This window comes from Aulostomus chinensis, chromosome 23, assembly GCF_037954235.1.
Source record: "Aulostomus chinensis isolate RoL2024-O1b breed Wild chromosome 23, RoL_Achi_v1.0, whole genome shotgun sequence".
In the NCBI taxonomy this organism is placed as follows: domain Eukaryota; kingdom Metazoa; phylum Chordata; class Actinopteri; order Syngnathiformes; family Aulostomidae; genus Aulostomus; species Aulostomus chinensis.
The window spans coordinates 11,931,799-11,952,526 of NC_141342.1; the positions used below are offsets into that span (position 1 = coordinate 11,931,799).

The window sequence follows — 20,728 nt, forward strand, 5'->3', positions numbered from 1 at the left end:
TTTCACTCTCGACGGCGGCGCCGTTTTCCAGGTGCTCAGACAAAATGACCTGCCTTGAACTTTCGACAGACAGATTGCGATAGACAGAGAGACATAGATAGATAGATAGATAGGTAGGTAGATAGATAGATAGATAGATAGATAGATAGATAGATAGATAGATAGATAGATATTGTACTTAAACATTCTAAAGAGAGCGGCAGAGGCATCCTAGTGAGCTCACGTTTCCACTTTAAATACACAGTAAACACACAGTAGACGCCCCTCTGTCCTCGGGTCCAACGTCCACCCACCCGACCAATGACAGACGGGGGCTAAAATCCTCAGAGCCAATCAGAAGTGAGACCCATTGAGTGAAAGTTTGGGTCTACAGACTTGTCTCGATCGTCCGCCCACTAGTGTTGTCCCCAGTCAGTGTGCAAGCAGAAGCTGTGTCGAAACTACCAGGGACTACGAATGGCTGGTCTTCAGGGTTTACCGAAGTGGGAGAGAAAAGCGCGCGTATTTCTCTGCGTTTTTGGTTTGGTTTTATCCGTTTACGCGCTTCACGTCGAGCTGTCCAAAGAGAGTAACCCTGAGTACAGAGCGATGTGCGACCTGGGAGAGTCTGTGAGCTGCTCCAAAGTTTTTACATCCAGGTATTTTTTTTTAAATCCTTGTTTGTTTTTGAAATGTAGATAAACGCTTTTACACACAAAAGTACAAACGAACGTGTCACGAGGGCTTTTAACTGTTGAACTGAAGGTGGGAACTTGGCCCAGTATGGCTGTCCTGTCTTGAGCCCCTTCAATGCCACGTTTTACACATTCCCCTGGAGGCTTTTCACACTGCTCCACTATTTAACATCACGGTACTATCATCTAGATTTATCTTGTCTAAGTACTATTCTTCTGATGTCCTTTGTGTGTCCATATAAACTAAAAAAACAAAAAAGAAAGACAAATGCAGTCATTTCAGAACACGCTTAGGTGGGTTTAAAAAAATTAAAATTAAAACAGCTGCTTGTTAGTAATTTGCAAATAAATGCAAATATGAAATTGTTTTTTAAAAAAAAAGAAAAAGGGTAGGATTCTAGACAAGGAATCCTTGCAATTTAGAATAAACTGAAGACTAGAGAAGAAATACAAAAAAAGAAAGAAAATGAGGTTTCATCTCAAGCTTATCATTTACAAATTCCATGTCGCTTTTTCATGGCCAGTAAATGTGATCATCCTTCGTCATTTAATCTTCTGTTCAATAATGCGTTGATGTGTTTTCCGTTTCTTTTTTGGCAGGTGGGGACGTGGTTTTGGTTTGGTCCAGATCTTTGTTGCCAAAGATAGTCCTCTGAACCAGCCCAACAGCATCCTTGGCATCATATTTTACACTCTTCAACTGGGCCTTGGTTAGTCTGTCATTGTCCTCTGCAAATTACAGAGTCGTGTCCTTGATGTAAAAACAAATATGCATTCCAGGATGTTGGCGAAGCATGGCTCAGCCTCCCTTTCAGCTCAGTTCCATATTGCACATTAAAAAAAAAACCAACAACAGTAAAATAGATCAGTTACGTTTGATTAAATACAAAATGGATTCATTTAAAAGAACAAATTTTAAACCGAACGTTTAAGTCGCACTTTCTGCAGGATTTTTACAGACTTGTCTTTAATTGCAGGACTGTCACCATCCAAGACAGCTGCGCTGTTTTTGGTCCTGTCCTCCTGGGTGTCCGTGGCCGGGTCACTCTACCTTGCATCGATTCTCGCTTTTGTTCTTGGGGATTTCTGCATGGTCTGCGTGTCAACATATATTGTCAATTTTGCTCTGCTCTTCATAAACCTAAAACGAAAGAGTGCAATTGAAGGACGGAAGGAAAAGGCCGGATAGAACGCGTTACGTTTGATATTCGGCATCTTTTCCTCTGTGAACCCGAACAGGCAACACTGAAATTTTAAAGCTAAGTCTCTTCACTTTGTTTCCGTGTCGTTTAATCTTGCAGAGACTTTTCAGAAAAAGGAAAAAAAAAAAAAAAAAAGAGAGATTGGAAATGCACCTCAGGTGATTTGTGAGATTTTCTTGAATACCACCACGCTTGGGCCTGGTAATTCAACAGCTGTCTTTAAAATGTGACTGAAGTTTACTGTCTGAGTAAAGGAACACAAGCAGTTTGTGCTTTGCAACGAGTCTGTCTCACCAGTAGATGGGGCTAAAGTCCCAGAAGTATCTAATGCAGCGTTTGCTATGACTTCTCTCGTTGTTGAAACTTATTGAAGGTTGTAAACAGGCGTTTTGCGACAAACACAGCATCTGGTCCATGAACGTAAAAAGAAAAGACTGAAAACAAATCAAGAATAAATTTAGAAAGTGATGCAAAATGTATTTAGTTCATCTTTAACGTGAAGTATTTGTGAGTGACAGCTCTGCACGTGTTTTTACGTGCCCGAAATGAACAGTTAAGATTTCTGATGATTTTAATTGGCTTGTTCTTGCTCAACAAAATCTAGGCTGTTAGTCAAAGCAGCTCTGGAAAGTTTGGATGCAACCAATGCAATTTTTTTGGAAGCTTCTGTAATTACAAGCCCACAGAGGCTTGTGGACATTTTAATTTGTGATCGGCACAGAGGAAATCTCAGTAAGGCTCAGTCGGCTTGTAATTTTGTATTATGAGCCTGGATTTTCCTGAGCAACAACTCTGCAGGTCAACATCCATGAACCATCCCTTTAAGATGGAAGGGATTAATCGATGAGCTGCAGATCGGCCACAAGCGGGAGCTGTTTCCTCATTGTTGGACATGCTGTGCAGAATGAAGTTCCTTGGGAAATGCTTACACAGCAGAAAATGAGCTCAAGTCAGAACTGACAATTTTATCCATCCATTCATCCATTTTCTACTGCTTATCCTGTTCAGGGTTGCAGGGGGTGGAGCCTATCCCTGCAGCCTTTGGGCGAGAGGCGGGGTTCACCCTGGACAGGTCACCAGTCCATCACAGGGCCAACACATATAGACAGACAACCATTCACTCTCACAGTCACACCTACGGTCAATTTAGAGTATCAATCAGCCTCGTCCCCTCTTGATGTCTTTGGATTGTGGGGGGAAGCTGGAGTACCAGAGAGAACCCACACAGGAACAGGGAGAACATGGAGACTCCACACAGAAAGATCCTGTGATGGAGCTGGGACTGGAACCTGGAACCTTCTTGCTGTGAGGTGACAGTTAGTGCCGCCCACCACTCAAACCACTTTTGTGGAACCATCATATTTTATTTTCTGAAATTGCGCAGAGCAGCTGTCTTCTTTCATTTTGAAAACACTTTCTGGGTAATTGGTGACTGCACCAAGTTTAGCCTTCCTGCTGTGAGGGGACAGTGCTCACCACTGCACCACCGTGCTTCCCCTGACAATTTGCATTTGTCACATTTATGTAAATACAGAACTTCAAACATGAAATAACAGTGTATTTGTGTCTCCTTTCTTGTCAGTACAGGATTGTTTTTTTTGGAAACCAAATAAAATATATAAATAAAATGTGGTTTTTGAAGTTGTAGAGAGATTATCATCACGTAACTTTTTGTCACGATTGATGCGTTGCTTTCGTTCCCCCTCTCCATCTCCTTGCCTCGTGTTCATGAATCGAGTGAAGACGTGGACACGAACATGCACACATCTAGAAGCTTAAAACAGGTACTGCACCAAAAGAAGCAAGAAAAAAGGGAAAGCCTAAACGATACTAATCCTTCAGACACTAACTTCTGGTCAATTATAACTATTACTATTATTTACATGTAATACAGGCTGGACAGCCTGTGTTTGGTATAATCCATAAAGTCCAGCAGAGTCCCTCAGGTTTTCAGTTTTCGAACCGTATGGATACATTGCATGCAGTGTGACGTGCATTAAATTAGGTTTATACACTCCTCAGAGAATATCAAGAGAAGATGACGAATGAAGGGTGAACTGTCGTTCTTTTGAACGACAGGAGGGGAAGAAGAGAAGGGGAAACGTGACGACTTTCTGTGTCCGTCTGTTTTCTTTCTCCCTTCATAAAGAACAAAATATCACAAATAACACGCACAAGCATAGCAGGATTTACACTCGCTTCTAAAATGTTCTTGTAAAACACACACGTACACATCCTGCATTACATAATCCTGCATTTTTACCATTGTACGCGCAGATTTGCAATATACGAGAACTTGAAGGGAACAAAAGAAAAAATGAACAACAGCAGAGGCACAAAAGAGGTGGCACACAGGCAAACACCACTCCTAAGGCATCCATTCTTCGCAAAGTCACCATTGTCTAAATGTTGACCATGCTCATTCGGGGAAGACAGAAGATTTTCAAATGTAGATCGTTACTTGTATCTGATATCCAATGTTGATCTTATTAAATTTACTGGAGGGTATTTGTCACAATTTTCTTTGCGATTAAGAGCCGGTCATTTTCATGATAATAGTAACGATAATAATGATCAACTTAGGACAATAGTTAACGGCATATGAGGAGGTGGATTCATTGTGTCACTTTTTTTTTTTTCCGTATAAACTTCTTTTTAAAAGCTAAAAAAAGAAAAGAAATCAATGAAAATAACAATCATGAAAGTGAAATATATTCAAGTGCAATTGTGTATTTTTTGGGCAAAGTCCTTCTAATATCATGAGAGAATAATAATCAGAACTGCGGCCCATATTGAACAAATGAGCATGAAGGTCATCCAAGTTTGACAGACAAGGGTAAAACATTAACTAACCGATAAAAGAGCATGTCCTGATTGTTGGAGTCTTATGTAACTCGTTTTTTAAGGGTCTTTATTCTCACTTTCAACACTCGTTTCTGAACAAAAAATGACAAATGAGGTACAGAGGTTACATAAACACGAGTGTGTAGAGCTTTTTTCTTTTTGTTCCACCTGCTATGATGACACCGACATGTCAGCAACCCATTTCCATTTATTTCCTGAATAGTACTGAAAAAGCATCAATGAGAGCTTCCTGTTGAAGAAATACTCAAGCAAATCTGTGACGATGTAATCCTGCCGCCACCCTTCCTCCCGATAAACACTCTAATAGTTTAAGTTTCGAGGATGAGGAATGCAAGAATCGTACTGAGCTAACGGACTGACATCACACCGTCACTGTCACGCTCCTAGAGTTAAACATCTATTCTTGCTCTCTTCTTTTCTTTATTGCAGTTAGCTGTAAACAGGTGAGTCCTGTCCTGTCACCGTGACAAAGGGGAACCTGTGAGACACCGGTGGGAGATATCTGATGAGCGAATGTTTGTGACGCGCTCAAAGAGGGGTGAGGTGCTGAAATACACAATTGTCCCACTAACAGCTTTGTGAAAAATGTTCCACTGTTTACAATTTCACAACTCTTGGATATGGCAGGCATTTGCACTCTTTCTCGCAGGTTTTGTGAAAGTTTAATGTCCAGCATGAATTTTTAGGCACCGACTGAACTCATTTCGGCTGATTTCCAATGGGGGAATATCAGGTATTATAGTTTAACGTGATTACAGCACTCGTGGTTTTAACCCCAAATGCAAATGGATGCAGACGTTCCAATATTCTCCTGCACTTATTGATGTAATGTCAATAATAATAATAATCATAATCATAATCACAATCATAATCATAATCATAATAATTACAATCGCTCTTGAAATGTGATTATTTACATTACCGACCTGCTTTGATTTTGAATATTATAAAAGGAACAAGGAAGTGGTTGAATCTATTCGATGGTATGATGCGGGGGGTGTCTGGTGGGAGGGGCCCTCCTCACGGTAGGTGACAAGTCAAACCAAGCATATAAAGAGTGACAAAAACCCACTGTGCATTCACACAATGGCTTGGAGGAAATGGACCTGCGTGTTGACTCTGGCAAGCCTTTTATCAACAAGTAAGTCACTCAAATTTTTTATTTTATTTTTTTTCCAAAATCTGTTTAATCTGGTCAGTGGGTGGATTAAATTTTAAAATTCTATGATGGATGTTGTGTGAGCACAGGCATTTCTTCATGAACATCCAATTTCCTCAGTTTTTACTGGAATTTAATTATCTATGGAAAATGACATGGATGAGATTCAGAGGTGATATAAGAGACTAAAATTGAATGCACAATTATGAGAAGCAGCATCACAGTTCACTTTAGATTCTAAATTTCACAAGAAAGAAGGAAATTCAGATGTGAGTCAGAATTGTCCCTTTCAGCTTGTTCAGGTCAATACTTCTCTCTCTTATCTTAAGAAACTTTTATCACAATTAAAATACGTAATCAATTGTGAAATAAAAAAGTGCTTGTCATTCTATTTGTTTGTTTTATTTGGGAAAATTTAAGACTGTGTTAACAACAAGACAAAGAATTTTTTTCAATGTGTAGATTAAATGATAAAGATGAATGGAATAATGAAAATGGTAGGATTGGATTGCTTTGACAATGATTCAAATATTTGTCTTTTCATTTAGGAACTTATGCTCAACTTGATGGTGAGTTCCTGTTTTAGCTTAAGGAAAATGATGAATCTCATTCGATTTTCTTATTATTACTGTTCATGAATGAAAATTATTGCCTGAAATAAATGTGCTCATAGGGATGGAATTTAAATTATTTTTACAGTGTGTGGCATCACTCCACTGAACACCAGGATAGTTGGAGGAGAAGATGCTCCAGCAGGAAGTTGGCCGTGGCAGGCTAGCCTGCAAATCTCTGGCAGCCATGTTTGTGGTGGTTCCCTCATAAACAGAGAATGGGTGATGACTGCTGCTCACTGCTTCTTCACGTGGGTAACCCTAACATGACAACATCTTCCCGTTAGTCGTCATCAACAACACCTTTAGTCCTTGTTTTTCTGGGAAACTGACTTTTATGAAATCCCATTTTCCAATACCAGTTTGAGTGGATGGCAGGTTTCGTTGGGTCGTGAGAACCTACAGGGTAACAACCCACATGAAGTGACCAGGACTGTTGCCGAAATCGTTTTGCACCCGGACTATGACAGTGACACCAGCGACAATGACATCGCTCTGCTCAGACTCTCCTCACCAGTCACATTCACAGACTACATCAGACCTGTGTGTCTGGCAGCCAGTGACAGCGTGTTCAACAATGGTACCGATAGTTGGGTCACTGGCTGGGGCGCAGTCCAGGAGGAGGGTGAGTCTGCATGTGGTTCCCACTGCTGTTTCAGTGCTTCGTTACCATGATCTGCATCTGTAGAAAACAAAATTCTCTGACTTGTGTCTCTCTTTTTGGTCCGTCAGTGTCATTACCCTTCCCTCAAACTCTGCAAGAAGTGGAAGTGCCAGTTCTGGGAAACAGACAGTGTAACTGCCTCAACGGAGTCGGCACAGTCACCGAAAACATGATCTGCGCTGGTGTTCTGGCTGGAGGGAAAGACTCTTGTCAGGTGATCTCCTTCGTCTGATTTCTTATTGAAACGTTCAATGTCTATAAATTGTTTTGACATCCTCTAATGTATCATGTCCCTTTTCTCAGGGGGACTCAGGAGGTCCAATGATGAGCAAACAGGATTCTGCCTGGGTTCAGTCAGGAATTGTCAGTTTTGGTTTTGGCTGTGCTCGGCCCAATCTGCCTGGAGTCTACTCCAGAGTTTCCATCTACCAGTCCTGGATCAACTCTCACATCAGCTCAGATAAGCCAGGCTTTGTCCAGTTCACATCCAGTGGGCTGGATGCTGACAGTAGTTACACCTGTCCTGGTCTACCCCCTCCTGTTACTGGTGTTCCTGCTACAGCGGGACCAAACACAACCCCAGATGCGGGGTCCACCTTGCCAAGTGCTGAATGTAAGTACTCTAAGTAACACAAAGTATATTTTATCGAAGTTTCACATACTTTCACACAAGTATTAAAAATTCGGCCAACTTTTTAAATGTAAAGGCCAAATGCTGGGTCTCTCTGATCCTTAATAGTTCTCCAGGGGATTGTTTGCTATTGCAGCTGCTCTCCCTGCCGTTGGCTTTTCATGTACATTAATTCCACAGTGACCTGTGCTTATCGTGGGTGTTGGTGGACACTGTGAAGAGCTGAACCCTCTGCAGATATTATGTACCAGTCAGTGTCGTTAGCAAATTCATCAAACATTTATTAGGTGATATTTTTTGCAGTGTGTGGCATCACTCCACTGAACACCAGGATAGTTGGAGGAGAAGATGCTCCAGCAGGAAGTTGGCCGTGGCAGGCTAGCCTGCAAATCTCTGGCAGCCATGTTTGTGGTGGTTCCCTCATAAACAGAGAATGGGTGATGACTGCTGCTCACTGCTTCTTCACGTGGGTAACCCTAACATGACAACATCTTCCCGTTAGTCGTCATCAACAACACCTTTAGTCCTTGTTTTTCTGGGAAACTGACTTTTATGAAATCCCATTTTCCAATACCAGTTTGAGTGGATGGCAGGTTTCGTTGGGTCGTGAGAACCTACAGGGTAACAACCCACATGAAGTGACCAGGACTGTTGCCGAAATCGTTTTGCACCCGGACTATGACAGTGACACCAGCGACAATGACATCGCTCTGCTCAGACTCTCCTCACCAGTCACATTCACAGACTACATCAGACCTGTGTGTCTGGCAGCCAGTGACAGCGTGTTCAACAATGGTACCGATAGTTGGGTCACTGGCTGGGGCGCAGTCCAGGAGGAGGGTGAGTCTGCATGTGGTTCCCACTGCTGTTTCAGTGCTTCGTTACCATGATCTGCATCTGTAGAAAACAAAATTCTCTGACTTGTGTCTCTCTTTTTGGTCCGTCAGTGTCATTACCCTTCCCTCAAACTCTGCAAGAAGTGGAAGTGCCAGTTCTGGGAAACAGACAGTGTAACTGCCTCAACGGAGTCGGCACAGTCACCGAAAACATGATCTGCGCTGGTGTTCTGGCTGGAGGGAAAGACTCTTGTCAGGTGATCTCCTTCGTCTGATTTCTTATTGAAACGTTCAATGTCTATAAATTGTTTTGACATCCTCTAATGTATCATGTCCCTTTTCTCAGGGGGACTCAGGAGGTCCAATGATGAGCAAACAGGATTCTGCCTGGGTTCAGTCAGGAATTGTCAGTTTTGGTTTTGGCTGTGCTCGGCCCAATCTGCCTGGAGTCTACTCCAGAGTTTCCATCTACCAGTCCTGGATCAACTCTCACATCAGCTCAGATAAGCCAGGCTTTGTCCAGTTCACATCCAGTGGGCTGGATGCTGACAGTAGTTACACCTGTCCTGGTCTACCCCCTCCTGTTACTGGTGTTCCTGCTACAGCGGGACCAAACACAACCCCAGATGCGGGGTCCACCTTGCCAAGTGCTGAATGTAAGTACTCTAAGTAACACAAAGTATATTTTATCGAAGTTTCACATACTTTCACACAAGTATTAAAAATTCGGCCAACTTTTTAAATGTAAAGGCCAAATGCTGGGTCTCTCTGATCCTTAATAGTTCTCCAGGGGATTGTTTGCTATTGCAGCTGCTCTCCCTGCCGTTGGCTTTTCATGTACATTAATTCCACAGTGACCTGTGCTTATCGTGGGTGTTGGTGGACACTGTGAAGAGCTGAACCCTCTGCAGATATTATGTACCAGTCAGTGTCGTTAGCAAATTCATCAAACATTTATTAGGTGATATTTTTTGCAGTGTGTGGCATCACTCCACTGAACACCAGGATAGTTGGAGGAGAAGATGCTCCAGCAGGAAGTTGGCCGTGGCAGGCTAGCCTGCAAATCTCTGGCAGCCATGTTTGTGGTGGTTCCCTCATAAACAGAGAATGGGTGATGACTGCTGCTCACTGCTTCTTCACGTGGGTAACCCTAACATGACAACATCTTCCCGTTAGTCGTCATCAACAACACCTTTGGTCCTTGTTTTTCTGGGAAACTGACTTTTATGAAATCCCATTTTCCAATACCAGTTTGAGTGGATGGCAGGTTTCGTTGGGTCGTGAGAACCTACAGGGTAACAACCCACATGAAGTGACCAGGACTGTTGCCGAAATCGTTTTGCACCCGGACTATGACAGTGACACCAGCGACAATGACATCGCTCTGCTCAGACTCTCCTCACCAGTCACATTCACAGACTACATCAGACCTGTGTGTCTGGCAGCCAGTGACAGCGTGTTCAACAATGGTACCGATAGTTGGGTCACTGGCTGGGGCGCAGTCCAGGAGGAGGGTGAGTCTGCATGTGGTTCCCACTGCTGTTTCAGTGCTTCGTTACCATGATCTGCATCTGTAGAAAACAAAATTCTCTGACTTGTGTCTCTCTTTTTGGTCCGTCAGTGTCATTACCCTTCCCTCAAACTCTGCAAGAAGTGGAAGTGCCAGTTCTGGGAAACAGACAGTGTAACTGCCTCAACGGAGTCGGCACAGTCACCGAAAACATGATCTGCGCTGGTGTTCTGGCTGGAGGGAAAGACTCTTGTCAGGTGATCTCCTTCGTCTGATTTCTTATTGAAACGTTCAATGTCTATAAATTGTTTTGACATCCTCTAATGTATCATGTCCCTTTTCTCAGGGGGACTCAGGAGGTCCAATGATGAGCAAACAGGATTCTGCCTGGGTTCAGTCAGGAATTGTCAGTTTTGGTTTTGGCTGTGCTCGGCCCAATCTGCCTGGAGTCTACTCCAGAGTTTCCATCTACCAGTCCTGGATCAACTCTCACATCAGCTCAGATAAGCCAGGCTTTGTCCAGTTCACATCCAGTGGGCTGGATGCTGACAGTAGTTACACCTGTCCTGGTCTACCCCCTCCTGTTACTGGTGTTCCTGCTACAGCGGGACCAAACACAACCCCAGATGCGGGGTCCACCTTGCCAAGTGCTGAATGTAAGTACTCTAAGTAACACAAAGTATATTTTATCGAAGTTTCACATACTTTCACACAAGTATTAAAAATTCGGCCAACTTTTTAAATGTAAAGGCCAAATGCTGGGTCTCTCTGATCCTTAATAGTTCTCCAGGGGATTGTTTGCTATTGCAGCTGCTCTCCCTGCCGTTGGCTTTTCATGTACATTAATTCCACAGTGACCTGTGCTTATCGTGGGTGTTGGTGGACACTGTGAAGAGCTGAACCCTCTGCAGATATTATGTACCAGTCAGTGTCGTTAGCAAATTCATCAAACATTTATTAGGTGATATTTTTTTGCAGTGTGTGGCATCACTCCACTGAACACCAGGATAGTTGGAGGAGAAGATGCTCCAGCAGGAAGTTGGCCGTGGCAGGCTAGCCTGCAAATCTCTGGCAGCCATGTTTGTGGTGGTTCCCTCATAAACAGAGAATGGGTGATGACTGCTGCTCACTGCTTCTTCACGTGGGTAACCCTAACATGACAACATCTTCCCGTTAGTCGTCATCAACAACACCTTTGGTCCTTGTTTTTCTGGGAAACTGACTTTTATGAAATCCCATTTTCCAATACCAGTTTGAGTGGATGGCAGGTTTCGTTGGGTCGTGAGAACCTACAGGGTAACAACCCACATGAAGTGACCAGGACTGTTGCCGAAATCGTTTTGCACCCGGACTATGACAGTGACACCAGCGACAATGACATCGCTCTGCTCAGACTCTCCTCACCAGTCACATTCACAGACTACATCAGACCTGTGTGTCTGGCAGCCAGTGACAGCGTGTTCAACAATGGTACCGATAGTTGGGTCACTGGCTGGGGCGCAGTCCAGGAGGAGGGTGAGTCTGCATGTGGTTCCCACTGCTGTTTCAGTGCTTCGTTACCATGATCTGCATCTGTAGAAAACAAAATTCTCTGACTTGTGTCTCTCTTTTTGGTCCGTCAGTGTCATTACCCTTCCCTCAAACTCTGCAAGAAGTGGAAGTGCCAGTTCTGGGAAACAGACAGTGTAACTGCCTCAACGGAGTCGGCACAGTCACCGAAAACATGATCTGCGCTGGTGTTCTGGCTGGAGGGAAAGACTCTTGTCAGGTGATCTCCTTCGTCTGATTTCTTATTGAAACGTTCAATGTCTATAAATTGTTTTGACATCCTCTAATGTATCATGTCCCTTTTCTCAGGGGGACTCAGGAGGTCCAATGATGAGCAAACAGGATTCTGCCTGGGTTCAGTCAGGAATTGTCAGTTTTGGTTTTGGCTGTGCTCGGCCCAATCTGCCTGGAGTCTACTCCAGAGTTTCCATCTACCAGTCCTGGATCAACTCTCACATCAGCTCAGATAAGCCAGGCTTTGTCCAGTTCACATCCAGTGGGCTGGATGCTGACAGTAGTTACACCTGTCCTGGTCTACCCCCTCCTGTTACTGGTGTTCCTGCTACAGCGGGACCAAACACAACCCCAGATGCGGGGTCCACCTTGCCAAGTGCTGAATGTAAGTACTCTAAGTAACACAAAGTATATTTTATCGAAGTTTCACATACTTTCACACAAGTATTAAAAATTCGGCCAACTTTTTAAATGTAAAGGCCAAATGCTGGGTCTCTCTGATCCTTAATAGTTCTCCAGGGGATTGTTTGCTATTGCAGCTGCTCTCCCTGCCGTTGGCTTTTCATGTACATTAATTCCACAGTGACCTGTGCTTATCGTGGGTGTTGGTGGACACTGTGAAGAGCTGAACCCTCTGCAGATATTATGTACCAGTCAGTGTCGTTAGCAAATTCATCAAACATTTATTAGGTGATATTTTTTGCAGTGTGTGGCATCACTCCACTGAACACCAGGATAGTTGGAGGAGAAGATGCTCCAGCAGGAAGTTGGCCGTGGCAGGCTAGCCTGCAAATCTCTGGCAGCCATGTTTGTGGTGGTTCCCTCATAAACAGAGAATGGGTGATGACTGCTGCTCACTGCTTCTTCACGTGGGTAACCCTAACATGACAACATCTTCCCGTTAGTCGTCATCAACAACACCTTTAGTCCTTGTTTTTCTGGGAAACTGACTTTTATGAAATCCCATTTTCCAATACCAGTTTGAGTGGATGGCAGGTTTCGTTGGGTCGTGAGAACCTACAGGGTAACAACCCACATGAAGTGACCAGGACTGTTGCCGAAATCGTTTTGCACCCGGACTATGACAGTGACACCAGCGACAATGACATCGCTCTGCTCAGACTCTCCTCACCAGTCACATTCACAGACTACATCAGACCTGTGTGTCTGGCAGCCAGTGACAGCGTGTTCAACAATGGTACCGATAGTTGGGTCACTGGCTGGGGCGCAGTCCAGGAGGGGGGTGAGTCTGCATGTGGTTCCCACTGCTGTTTCAGTGCTTCGTTACCATGATCTGCATCTGTAGAAAACAAAATTCTCTGACTTGTGTCTCTCTTTTTGGTCCGTCAGTGTCATTACCCTTCCCTCAAACTCTGCAAGAAGTGGAAGTGCCAGTTCTGGGAAACAGACAGTGTAACTGCCTCAACGGAGTCGGCACAGTCACCGAAAACATGATCTGCGCTGGTGTTCTGGCTGGAGGGAAAGACTCTTGTCAGGTGATCTCCTTCGTCTGATTTCTTATTGAAACGTTCAATGTCTATAGATTGTTTTGACATCCTCTAATGTATCATGTCCCTTTTCTCAGGGGGACTCAGGAGGTCCAATGATGAGCAAACAGGATTCTGCCTGGGTTCAGTCAGGAATTGTCAGTTTTGGTTTTGGCTGTGCTCGGCCCAATCTGCCTGGAGTCTACTCCAGAGTTTCCATCTACCAGTCCTGGATCAACTCTCACATCAGCTCAGATAAGCCAGGCTTTGTCCAGTTCACATCCAGTGGGCTGGATGCTGACAGTAGTTACACCTGTCCTGGTCTACCCCCTCCTGTTACTGGTGTTCCTGCTACAGCGGGACCAAACACAACCCCAGATGCGGGGTCCACCTTGCCAAGTGCTGAATGTAAGTACTCTAAGTAACACAAAGTATATTTTATCGAAGTTTCACATACTTTCACACAAGTATTAAAAATTCGGCCAACTTTTTAAATGTAAAGGCCAAATGCTGGGTCTCTCTGATCCTTAATAGTTCTCCAGGGGATTGTTTGCTATTGCAGCTGCTCTCCCTGCCGTTGGCTTTTCATGTACATTAATTCCACAGTGACCTGTGCTTATCGTGGGTGTTGGTGGACACTGTGAAGAGCTGAACCCTCTGCAGATATTATGTACCAGTCAGTGTCGTTAGCAAATTCATCAAACATTTATTAGGTGATATTTTTTGCAGTGTGTGGCATCACTCCACTGAACACCAGGATAGTTGGAGGAGAAGATGCTCCAGCAGGAAGTTGGCCGTGGCAGGCTAGCCTGCAAATCTCTGGCAGCCATGTTTGTGGTGGTTCCCTCATAAACAGAGAATGGGTGATGACTGCTGCTCACTGCTTCTTCACGTGGGTAACCCTAACATGACAACATCTTCCCGTTAGTCGTCATCAACAACACCTTTAGTCCTTGTTTTTCTGGGAAACTGACTTTTATGAAATCCCATTTTCCAATACCAGTTTGAGTGGATGGCAGGTTTCGTTGGGTCGTGAGAACCTACAGGGTAACAACCCACATGAAGTGACCAGGACTGTTGCCGAAATCGTTTTGCACCCGGACTATGACAGTGACACCAGCGACAATGACATCGCTCTGCTCAGACTCTCCTCACCAGTCACATTCACAGACTACATCAGACCTGTGTGTCTGGCAGCCAGTGACAGCGTGTTCAACAATGGTACCGATAGTTGGGTCACTGGCTGGGGTGCAGTCCAGGAGGAGGGTGAGTCTGCATGTGGTTCCCACTGCTTTTTCAGTGCTTCGTTACCATGATCTGCATCTGTAGAAAACAAAATTCTCTGACTTGTGTCTCTCTTTTTGGTCCGTCAGTGTCATTACCCTTCCCTCAAACTCTGCAAGAAGTGGAGGTGCCAGTTCTGGGAAACAGACAGTGTAACTGCCTCAACGGAGTCGGCACAGTCACCGAAAACATGATCTGCGCTGGTGTTCTGGCTGGAGGGAAAGACTCTTGTCAGGTGATCTCCTTCGTCTGATTTCTTATTGAAACGTTCAATGTCTATAAATTGTTTTAACATCCTCTAATGTATCATGTCCCTTTTCTCAGGGGGACTCAGGAGGTCCAATGATGAGCAAACAGGATTCTGCCTGGGTTCAGTCAGGAATTGTCAGTTTTGGTTTTGGCTGTGCTCGGCCCAATCTGCCTGGAGTCTACTCCAGAGTTTCCATCTACCAGTCCTGGATCAACTCTCACATCAGCTCAGATAAGCCAGGCTTTGTCCAGTTCACATCCAGTGGGCTGGATGCTGACAGTAGTTACACCTGTCCTGGTCTACCCCCTCCTGTTACTGGTGTTCCTCCTACAGCGGGACCAAACACAACCCCAGATGCGGGGTCCACCTTGCCAAGTGCTGAATGTAAGTTCTCCCACTACCACAATTTATTTTATTCTTTTCATTTATCAGATCTTCTCATTTAAAAATTTACTTAACATTCAGCTAACTTTAGAAACAGCAACATGACATGATATGTCTTTCTGACCCTGTCATGTTACCAGTTTTGTTATGTCACTTCTCTCCTTCACTTTGGTTTCCATGTATGTTTAATGAGGTTCCAAGAACAGAGTGATAAACGTGCATAAACAGTATCGCATATGGCAAATGTTAATTTTGATTCATGTGTTTGTCTGTGAAAGGTGTCTATCATGCGTGGTCCTCCACTTGGTGAAAATTTAAACCATTATAGACTGTGTACCACTCAGAGTCTTTTAGCCAGTCAACAAATCCTCATTCAATGATGTTATTTCCAGTGTGTGGCATCACTCCACTGAACACCAGGATAGTTGGAGGAGAAGATGCTCCAGCAGGAAGTTGGCCCTGGCAGGCAAGTCTGCAGAGATTTGGCCGTCATATCTGTGGAGGTTCCCTCATCAACAGGGAGTGGGTGATGACTGCTGCTCACTGCTTCTTCCGGTGTGTAGCCCTAATACGATAACACATCCATACTCATGTTCCTCTAAAACAGCTTTAGTTCATTTTCCCTAGAAACACCTGACTCTTGTCATATTGCCTGCAGTACAAATCGATGGAGGGTTTCTCTGGGTCGTGAGAACCTACAGGGTAACAACCCACATGAAGTGACCAGGACTGTTGCCGAAATCGTTTTGCACCCGGACTATGACAGTGACACCAGCGACAATGACATCGCTCTGCTCAGACTCTCCTCACCAGTCACATTCACAGACTACATCAGACCTGTGTGTCTGGCAGCCAGTGACAGCGTGTTCAACAATGGTACCGATAGTTGGGTCACTGGCTGGGGCGCAGTCCAGGAGGGGGGTGAGTCTGCATGTGGTTCCCACTGTTGTTTCAGTGCTTAGTTACTATGATCTGCATCTGTAGGAAACAAAAATCTCTGACTTGTGTCTCTCTTGTTGGTCCGTCAGTGTCATTACCCTTCCCTCAAACTCTGCAAGAAGTGGAGGTGCCAGTTCTGGGAAACAGACAGTGTAACTGCCTCAACGGAGTCGGCACAGTCACCGAAAACATGATCTGCGCTGGTGTTCTGGCTGGAGGGAAAGACTCTTGTCAGGTGATCTCCTTCGTCTGATTTCTTATTGAAACGTTCAATGTCTATAGATTGTTTTGACATCCTCTAATGTATCACGTCCCTTTTCTCAGGGGGACTCAGGCGGTCCAATGATGAGCAAACAGGATTCTGCCTGGGTTCAGTCAGGAATTGTCAGTTTTGGTTTTGGCTGTGCTCGGCCCAATCTTCCTGGAGTCTACTCCAGAGTTTCCTTCTACCAGTCCTGGATCAACTCTCACATCAGCTCAGATAAGCCAGGCTTTGTCCAGTTCACATCCAGTGGGCTGGATGCTGACAGTAGTTACACCTGTCCTGGTCTACCCCCTCCTGTTACTGGTGTTCCTCCTACAGCGGGACCAAACACAACCCCAGATGAGGGGTCCACCTTGCCAAGTGCTGAATGTAAGTTCTCCCACTACCACAATTTATTTTATTTGTTTCATTTATCAGATCTTCTCTTTTAAAATTTACTTAACATTCAGCTAACTTTAGAAACAGCAACATGACATGATATGTCTTTCTGACCCTGTCATGTTACCAGTTTTGTTATGTCGCTTCTCTCCCTACCTTGGTTTCCATGTATGTTTAATGAGGTTCCCAGAACAGAGTGATAAACGTGCATAAACAGTATTGCGTATGGCAAATGTTAATTTTGATTCATGTGTTTGTCTGTGAAAGGTGTCTATCATGCGTGGTCCTCCACTTGGTGAAAATTTAAACCATTATAGACTTTGTACCACTCAGAGTCTTTTAGCCAGTCAACAAATCCTCATTCAATGATGTTATTTCCAGTGTGTGGCATCACTCCACTGAACACCAGGATAGTTGGAGGAGAAGATGCTCCAGCAGGAAGTTGGCCCTGGCAGGCAAGTCTGCAGAGATTTGGCCGTCATATCTGTGGAGGTTCCCTCATCAACAGGGAGTGGGTGATGACTGCTGCTCACTGCTTCTTCCGGTGTGTAGCCCTAATATGATAACACATCCATATTCATGTTCCTCTAAAACAGCTTTAGTCCATTTTCCCTAGAAACACCTGACTCTTGTCACATTGCCTGCAGTACAAATCGATGGAGGGTTTCTCTGGGTCGTGAGAACCTACAGGGTAACAACCCACATGAAGTGACCAGGACTGTTGCCGAAATCGTTTTGCACCCGGACTATGACAGTGACACCAGCGACAATGACATCGCTCTTCTCAGACTCTCCTCACCAGTCACATTCACAGACTACATCAGACCTGTGTGTCTGGCAGCCAGTGACAGCGTGTTCAACAATGGCACCGATAGTTGGGTCACTGGCTGGGGCGCAGTCCAGGAGGGGGGTGAGTCTGCTTGTGGTTCCCACTGTTGTTTCAGTGCTTAGTTACCATGATCTGCATCCGTAGAAAACAAAATTCTCTGACTTGTGTCTCTCTTGTTGGTCCGTCAGTGTCATTGCCCTTCCCTCAAACTCTGCAAGAAGTGGAGGTGCCAGTTCTGGGAAACAGACAGTGTAACTGCCTCAACGGAGTCGGCACAGTCACCGAAAACATGATCTGCGCTGGTGTTCTGGCTGGAGGGAAAGACTCTTGTCAGGTGATCTCCTTCGTCTGATTTCTTATTGAAACGTTCAATGTCTATAGATTGTTTTGACATCCTCTAATGTATCATGTCCCTTTTCTCAGGGGGACTCAGGAGGTCCAATGATGAGCAAACAGGATTCTGTCTGGGTTCAGTCAGGAATTGTCAGTTTTGGTTTTGGCTGTGCTCGGCCCAATCTGCCTGGAGTCTACTCCAGAGTTTCCTTCTACCAGTCCTGGATCAACTCTCACATCAGCTCAGATAAGCCAGGCTTTGTCCAGTTCACATCCAGTGGGCTGGATGCTGACAGTAGTTACACCTGTCCTGGTCTACCATTTCCCACAACACCTACCCAACCTGTTACCAGTCCATCTCGTGCGTCTCTCCATTCAAGTTTTAACATAAGCATCCGAAGTCCAAATTTCCATTTTTCTTTGCATGTGCTCATTCATTTGTTCTACCTTTTTCAGGGTCTGTCTGTGGCAATGCTCCCTTGAACGGTCGTGTAATAGGAGACAGTGGTATTGTTCCTGGGGGAATGTGGCCTTGGATGGCGAGTCTTCACAAAAATGGGGTTTACACATGCGCAGGAACCCTTATCTCTGATAACTTCATCCTTACTTCTTCCCAGTGCTTCTCTTCGTAAGTACACAAGCCCAGATTCATTCACAAGACATTTCAACATTCATTATCACACCATTTATGCTTCCTACAGCTCCAGTCCAAATGCAAATGAATGGACTGTGTTCCTGGGACATCAGCGTTTAAACGGCTCGGAGCAATTTGAGATGTCTGTGGGCACTGTAAAAATTACAGTGAGTGAAATGGCTGGCTCAAACATAGCAGTGCTGCAACTTGCCAAACCTATCAGCTTCAGGGATCATATCCAGCCTGTGTGTGTGAACGTTAATAATGTCCAATCCTTCCCTGTTGGAAGTCAGTGCTGGGTGGCCGGCTGGGGCCGTGGGAGCAAAAGCATAGGTAAGGGCTACTTGACCAGTCCACGTTGGATGAGGTTTGATATTGTTTTAATGACATTTTCCTCAGGAAATTATGTTTTTGATTTGTCACTTTATGTTCTCAAAGCTGTTATGGATTTTTAACCAAGGTTGCATGTATTCACAAGAGTATATGGTTTTTCTTTAGGCACTGGTAGAGCTGGCACAGGTCTTCGAGACCTTGAAACCGAAGTTGCAAGTTGTGGAACTGTTTCTGACTCAGAGAACATTTGTACTTATACCATGGCGCTTGAACAGGTAAAATAATTTCCACATCTACCAACAATTCTGGGTTTTTTTTTCCAGAAGTTTTTCAGTTTTGTTTATTTGGGCTCTGCTTCTATTTGTTTTTATGTTTACAGGGAGATAGGGGGGGCCCATTGCTGTGCAAGACTGATTCGTCTTGGTTCCATGTGGCAGTTGTTACAACAGATGACAGTAAATCCGTCCGTGCCGACGTTCAGGCCTTTGCTAGAACTTCAAGATTTGCATCGTTCTTAAAGGAAACTGTTGGAGACATGCCATCCCCCGCCACAGGAGGTGTATCGCAACTCTCCAGATCCTCATACCTTCCTCTCCTTGTGGCCATTACCTCAATGTTCCTACCGTCGTACATGTATCCTCACAGAGAAGCTTGAAGGAGTTGCACTTTAAAGTCAAGTTGATGTCAAGGTTTGAACAATTCAGTTCTGTGAATGCACTTCCCCAACTCAGGTCAAACAAAAGACAAAGGTCTATTGTAAGGCACTTGTTAAGATGTTTATATTTTTAAAGCAAATAAAGTTATTTTAATGTCCTATTGATTAAAGCAATATCCATTATACAAGCCATTGAAATAACGGTTATCTGAAGCATTTTATTTGAAAAACAAATTGCAGACCTTATCAAAATTAATCTGTCTCTGACATCGCTTGTGGGCCTCCAGACGTGTGGTGGTGCCTGTGTTTGCAGAGCCACTGCACTCTGCCTGTATTTCAAGGTTTTGCTTTTTCAGAACAATTCTGAGTGGGGAGTGGATGTGTATCTCCCTGCCAGGGACAGCAAGCAGGTGAGAGTGGGTGTGGATAAAACACTGCGCCTAGACGAAATTCATTCCTGACAAGATAGTGGGTGCACATGCAGCAACAAATAAAAGAATACAAGCATCCGCCTGTGGCTCAATATAAAGCAAATGAAGCCCGTTCCAGAATAAAAGCGTATCGCAGTTTGGATTTCACCCACTCTCAATCAGTGAGGAAGAGGCTGGGGATGAAGAGCAACGTGGAATTGGCCTGCTTTCTGGTGGAAAGATCAGTGACAAACACCTTAACACCACACAAGCCAGCATTTAGCTTTTCCTCGCCAGCATTTCCCTTATCTTTGCCGAAGGTTTGCTTGTGCTAACCGGTGTCCTGGACCACTGGTTCTCAAATGGGGGTACGTAGAGGTACTCCAGGGGGTACGTGAAGCTTTACAAAAATATATATGTTAAAAAAAAGCAGTAATCCCAATAATAATGAAGTCTTAAAAATTACAAATTAAATACAAAAGTATGTTCATACACTGAATTTTATATTCAGTATTCAATTTAAATATCCTTAAAAAAACGGACTCTCCCAAAACCAAGTTAGTTTGACCCATTGATCCAGCATCACTCCTCAGTAATCTGCCGTTGCCATGAC

General features: G+C 44.3%; 4 protein-coding genes across 4 annotated transcripts; all 4 read left to right on the forward strand.

The window, feature by feature from the left end:
• The first annotated feature begins 354 nt into the window (after window positions 1-354).
• vkorc1 (vitamin K epoxide reductase complex, subunit 1) lies at window positions 355-3,474 on the forward strand. The gene is made up of 3 exons (XM_086195677.1): window positions 355-638; window positions 1,275-1,384; window positions 1,652-3,474. The coding sequence occupies exons 1-3, from the start codon at window positions 457-459 to the stop codon at window positions 1,861-1,863; spliced, it is 504 nt and encodes a 167-aa protein (XP_086051803.1). The 5' UTR covers window positions 355-456; the 3' UTR covers window positions 1,864-3,474.
• Window positions 3,475-6,216: 2,742 nt separating this feature from the next.
• On the forward strand, window positions 6,217-10,825 carry LOC147239578 (transmembrane protease serine 9-like). Its single transcript, XM_086196365.1, has 13 exons — window positions 6,217-6,469; window positions 6,600-6,762; window positions 6,874-7,136; window positions 7,244-7,389; window positions 7,479-7,788; window positions 8,110-8,272; window positions 8,384-8,646; window positions 8,754-8,899; window positions 8,989-9,298; window positions 9,620-9,782; window positions 9,894-10,156; window positions 10,264-10,409; window positions 10,499-10,825. Exons 2-13 carry the CDS (start codon window positions 6,737-6,739, stop codon window positions 10,823-10,825), a joined length of 2,526 nt encoding a protein of 841 aa, XP_086052491.1. The 5' UTR covers window positions 6,217-6,469; window positions 6,600-6,736.
• A 311-nt stretch (window positions 10,826-11,136) lies between these two features.
• LOC147239579 (transmembrane protease serine 9-like) lies at window positions 11,137-13,846 on the forward strand. Its single transcript, XM_086196366.1, has 8 exons — window positions 11,137-11,293; window positions 11,405-11,667; window positions 11,775-11,920; window positions 12,010-12,319; window positions 12,641-12,803; window positions 12,915-13,177; window positions 13,285-13,430; window positions 13,520-13,846. Exons 1-8 carry the CDS (start codon window positions 11,268-11,270, stop codon window positions 13,844-13,846), a joined length of 1,644 nt encoding a protein of 547 aa, XP_086052492.1. The 5' UTR covers window positions 11,137-11,267.
• Window positions 13,847-14,156: 310 nt separating this feature from the next.
• Window positions 14,157-19,864, forward strand: LOC147239580 (transmembrane protease serine 9-like). The gene is made up of 16 exons (XM_086195675.1): window positions 14,157-14,313; window positions 14,425-14,687; window positions 14,795-14,940; window positions 15,030-15,339; window positions 15,732-15,894; window positions 15,998-16,260; window positions 16,368-16,513; window positions 16,603-16,912; window positions 17,303-17,465; window positions 17,569-17,831; window positions 17,939-18,084; window positions 18,174-18,444; window positions 18,540-18,711; window positions 18,785-19,050; window positions 19,216-19,325; window positions 19,430-19,864. The coding sequence occupies exons 1-16, from the start codon at window positions 14,288-14,290 to the stop codon at window positions 19,703-19,705; spliced, it is 3,294 nt and encodes a 1,097-aa protein (XP_086051801.1). The 5' UTR covers window positions 14,157-14,287; the 3' UTR covers window positions 19,706-19,864.
• The last annotated feature ends 864 nt before the right edge of the window (window positions 19,865-20,728 follow it).

Coding starts and splice junctions, on each gene's coding strand:
- LOC147239578 (XM_086196365.1), top strand. CDS start 6,737: ATGACTGCTGCTCACTGCTTCTTCAC. Junction 6,763..6,873: donor GCTGCTCACTGCTTCTTCAC/GTGGGTAACCCT, acceptor TTCCAATACCAG/TTTGAGTGGATGGCAGGTTT. Junction 10,157..10,263: donor GGGCGCAGTCCAGGAGGAGG/GTGAGTCTGCAT, acceptor TTGGTCCGTCAG/TGTCATTACCCTTCCCTCAA.
- LOC147239580 (XM_086195675.1), top strand. CDS start 14,288: ATGACTGCTGCTCACTGCTTCTTCAC. Junction 16,261..16,367: donor GGGCGCAGTCCAGGAGGGGG/GTGAGTCTGCAT, acceptor TTGGTCCGTCAG/TGTCATTACCCTTCCCTCAA. Junction 18,445..18,539: donor ACCTGTTACCAGTCCATCTC/GTGCGTCTCTCC, acceptor TACCTTTTTCAG/GGTCTGTCTGTGGCAATGCT.
- vkorc1 (XM_086195677.1), top strand. CDS start 457: ATGGCTGGTCTTCAGGGTTTACCGAAGTGGGAGAGAAAAGCGCGCGTA. Junction 639..1,274: donor TCCAAAGTTTTTACATCCAG/GTATTTTTTTTT, acceptor CTTTTTTGGCAG/GTGGGGACGTGGTTTTGGTT. Junction 1,385..1,651: donor CACTCTTCAACTGGGCCTTG/GTTAGTCTGTCA, acceptor CTTTAATTGCAG/GACTGTCACCATCCAAGACA.
- LOC147239579 (XM_086196366.1), top strand. CDS start 11,268: ATGACTGCTGCTCACTGCTTCTTCAC. Junction 11,921..12,009: donor GAGGGAAAGACTCTTGTCAG/GTGATCTCCTTC, acceptor CCCTTTTCTCAG/GGGGACTCAGGAGGTCCAAT. Junction 13,431..13,519: donor GAGGGAAAGACTCTTGTCAG/GTGATCTCCTTC, acceptor CCCTTTTCTCAG/GGGGACTCAGGAGGTCCAAT.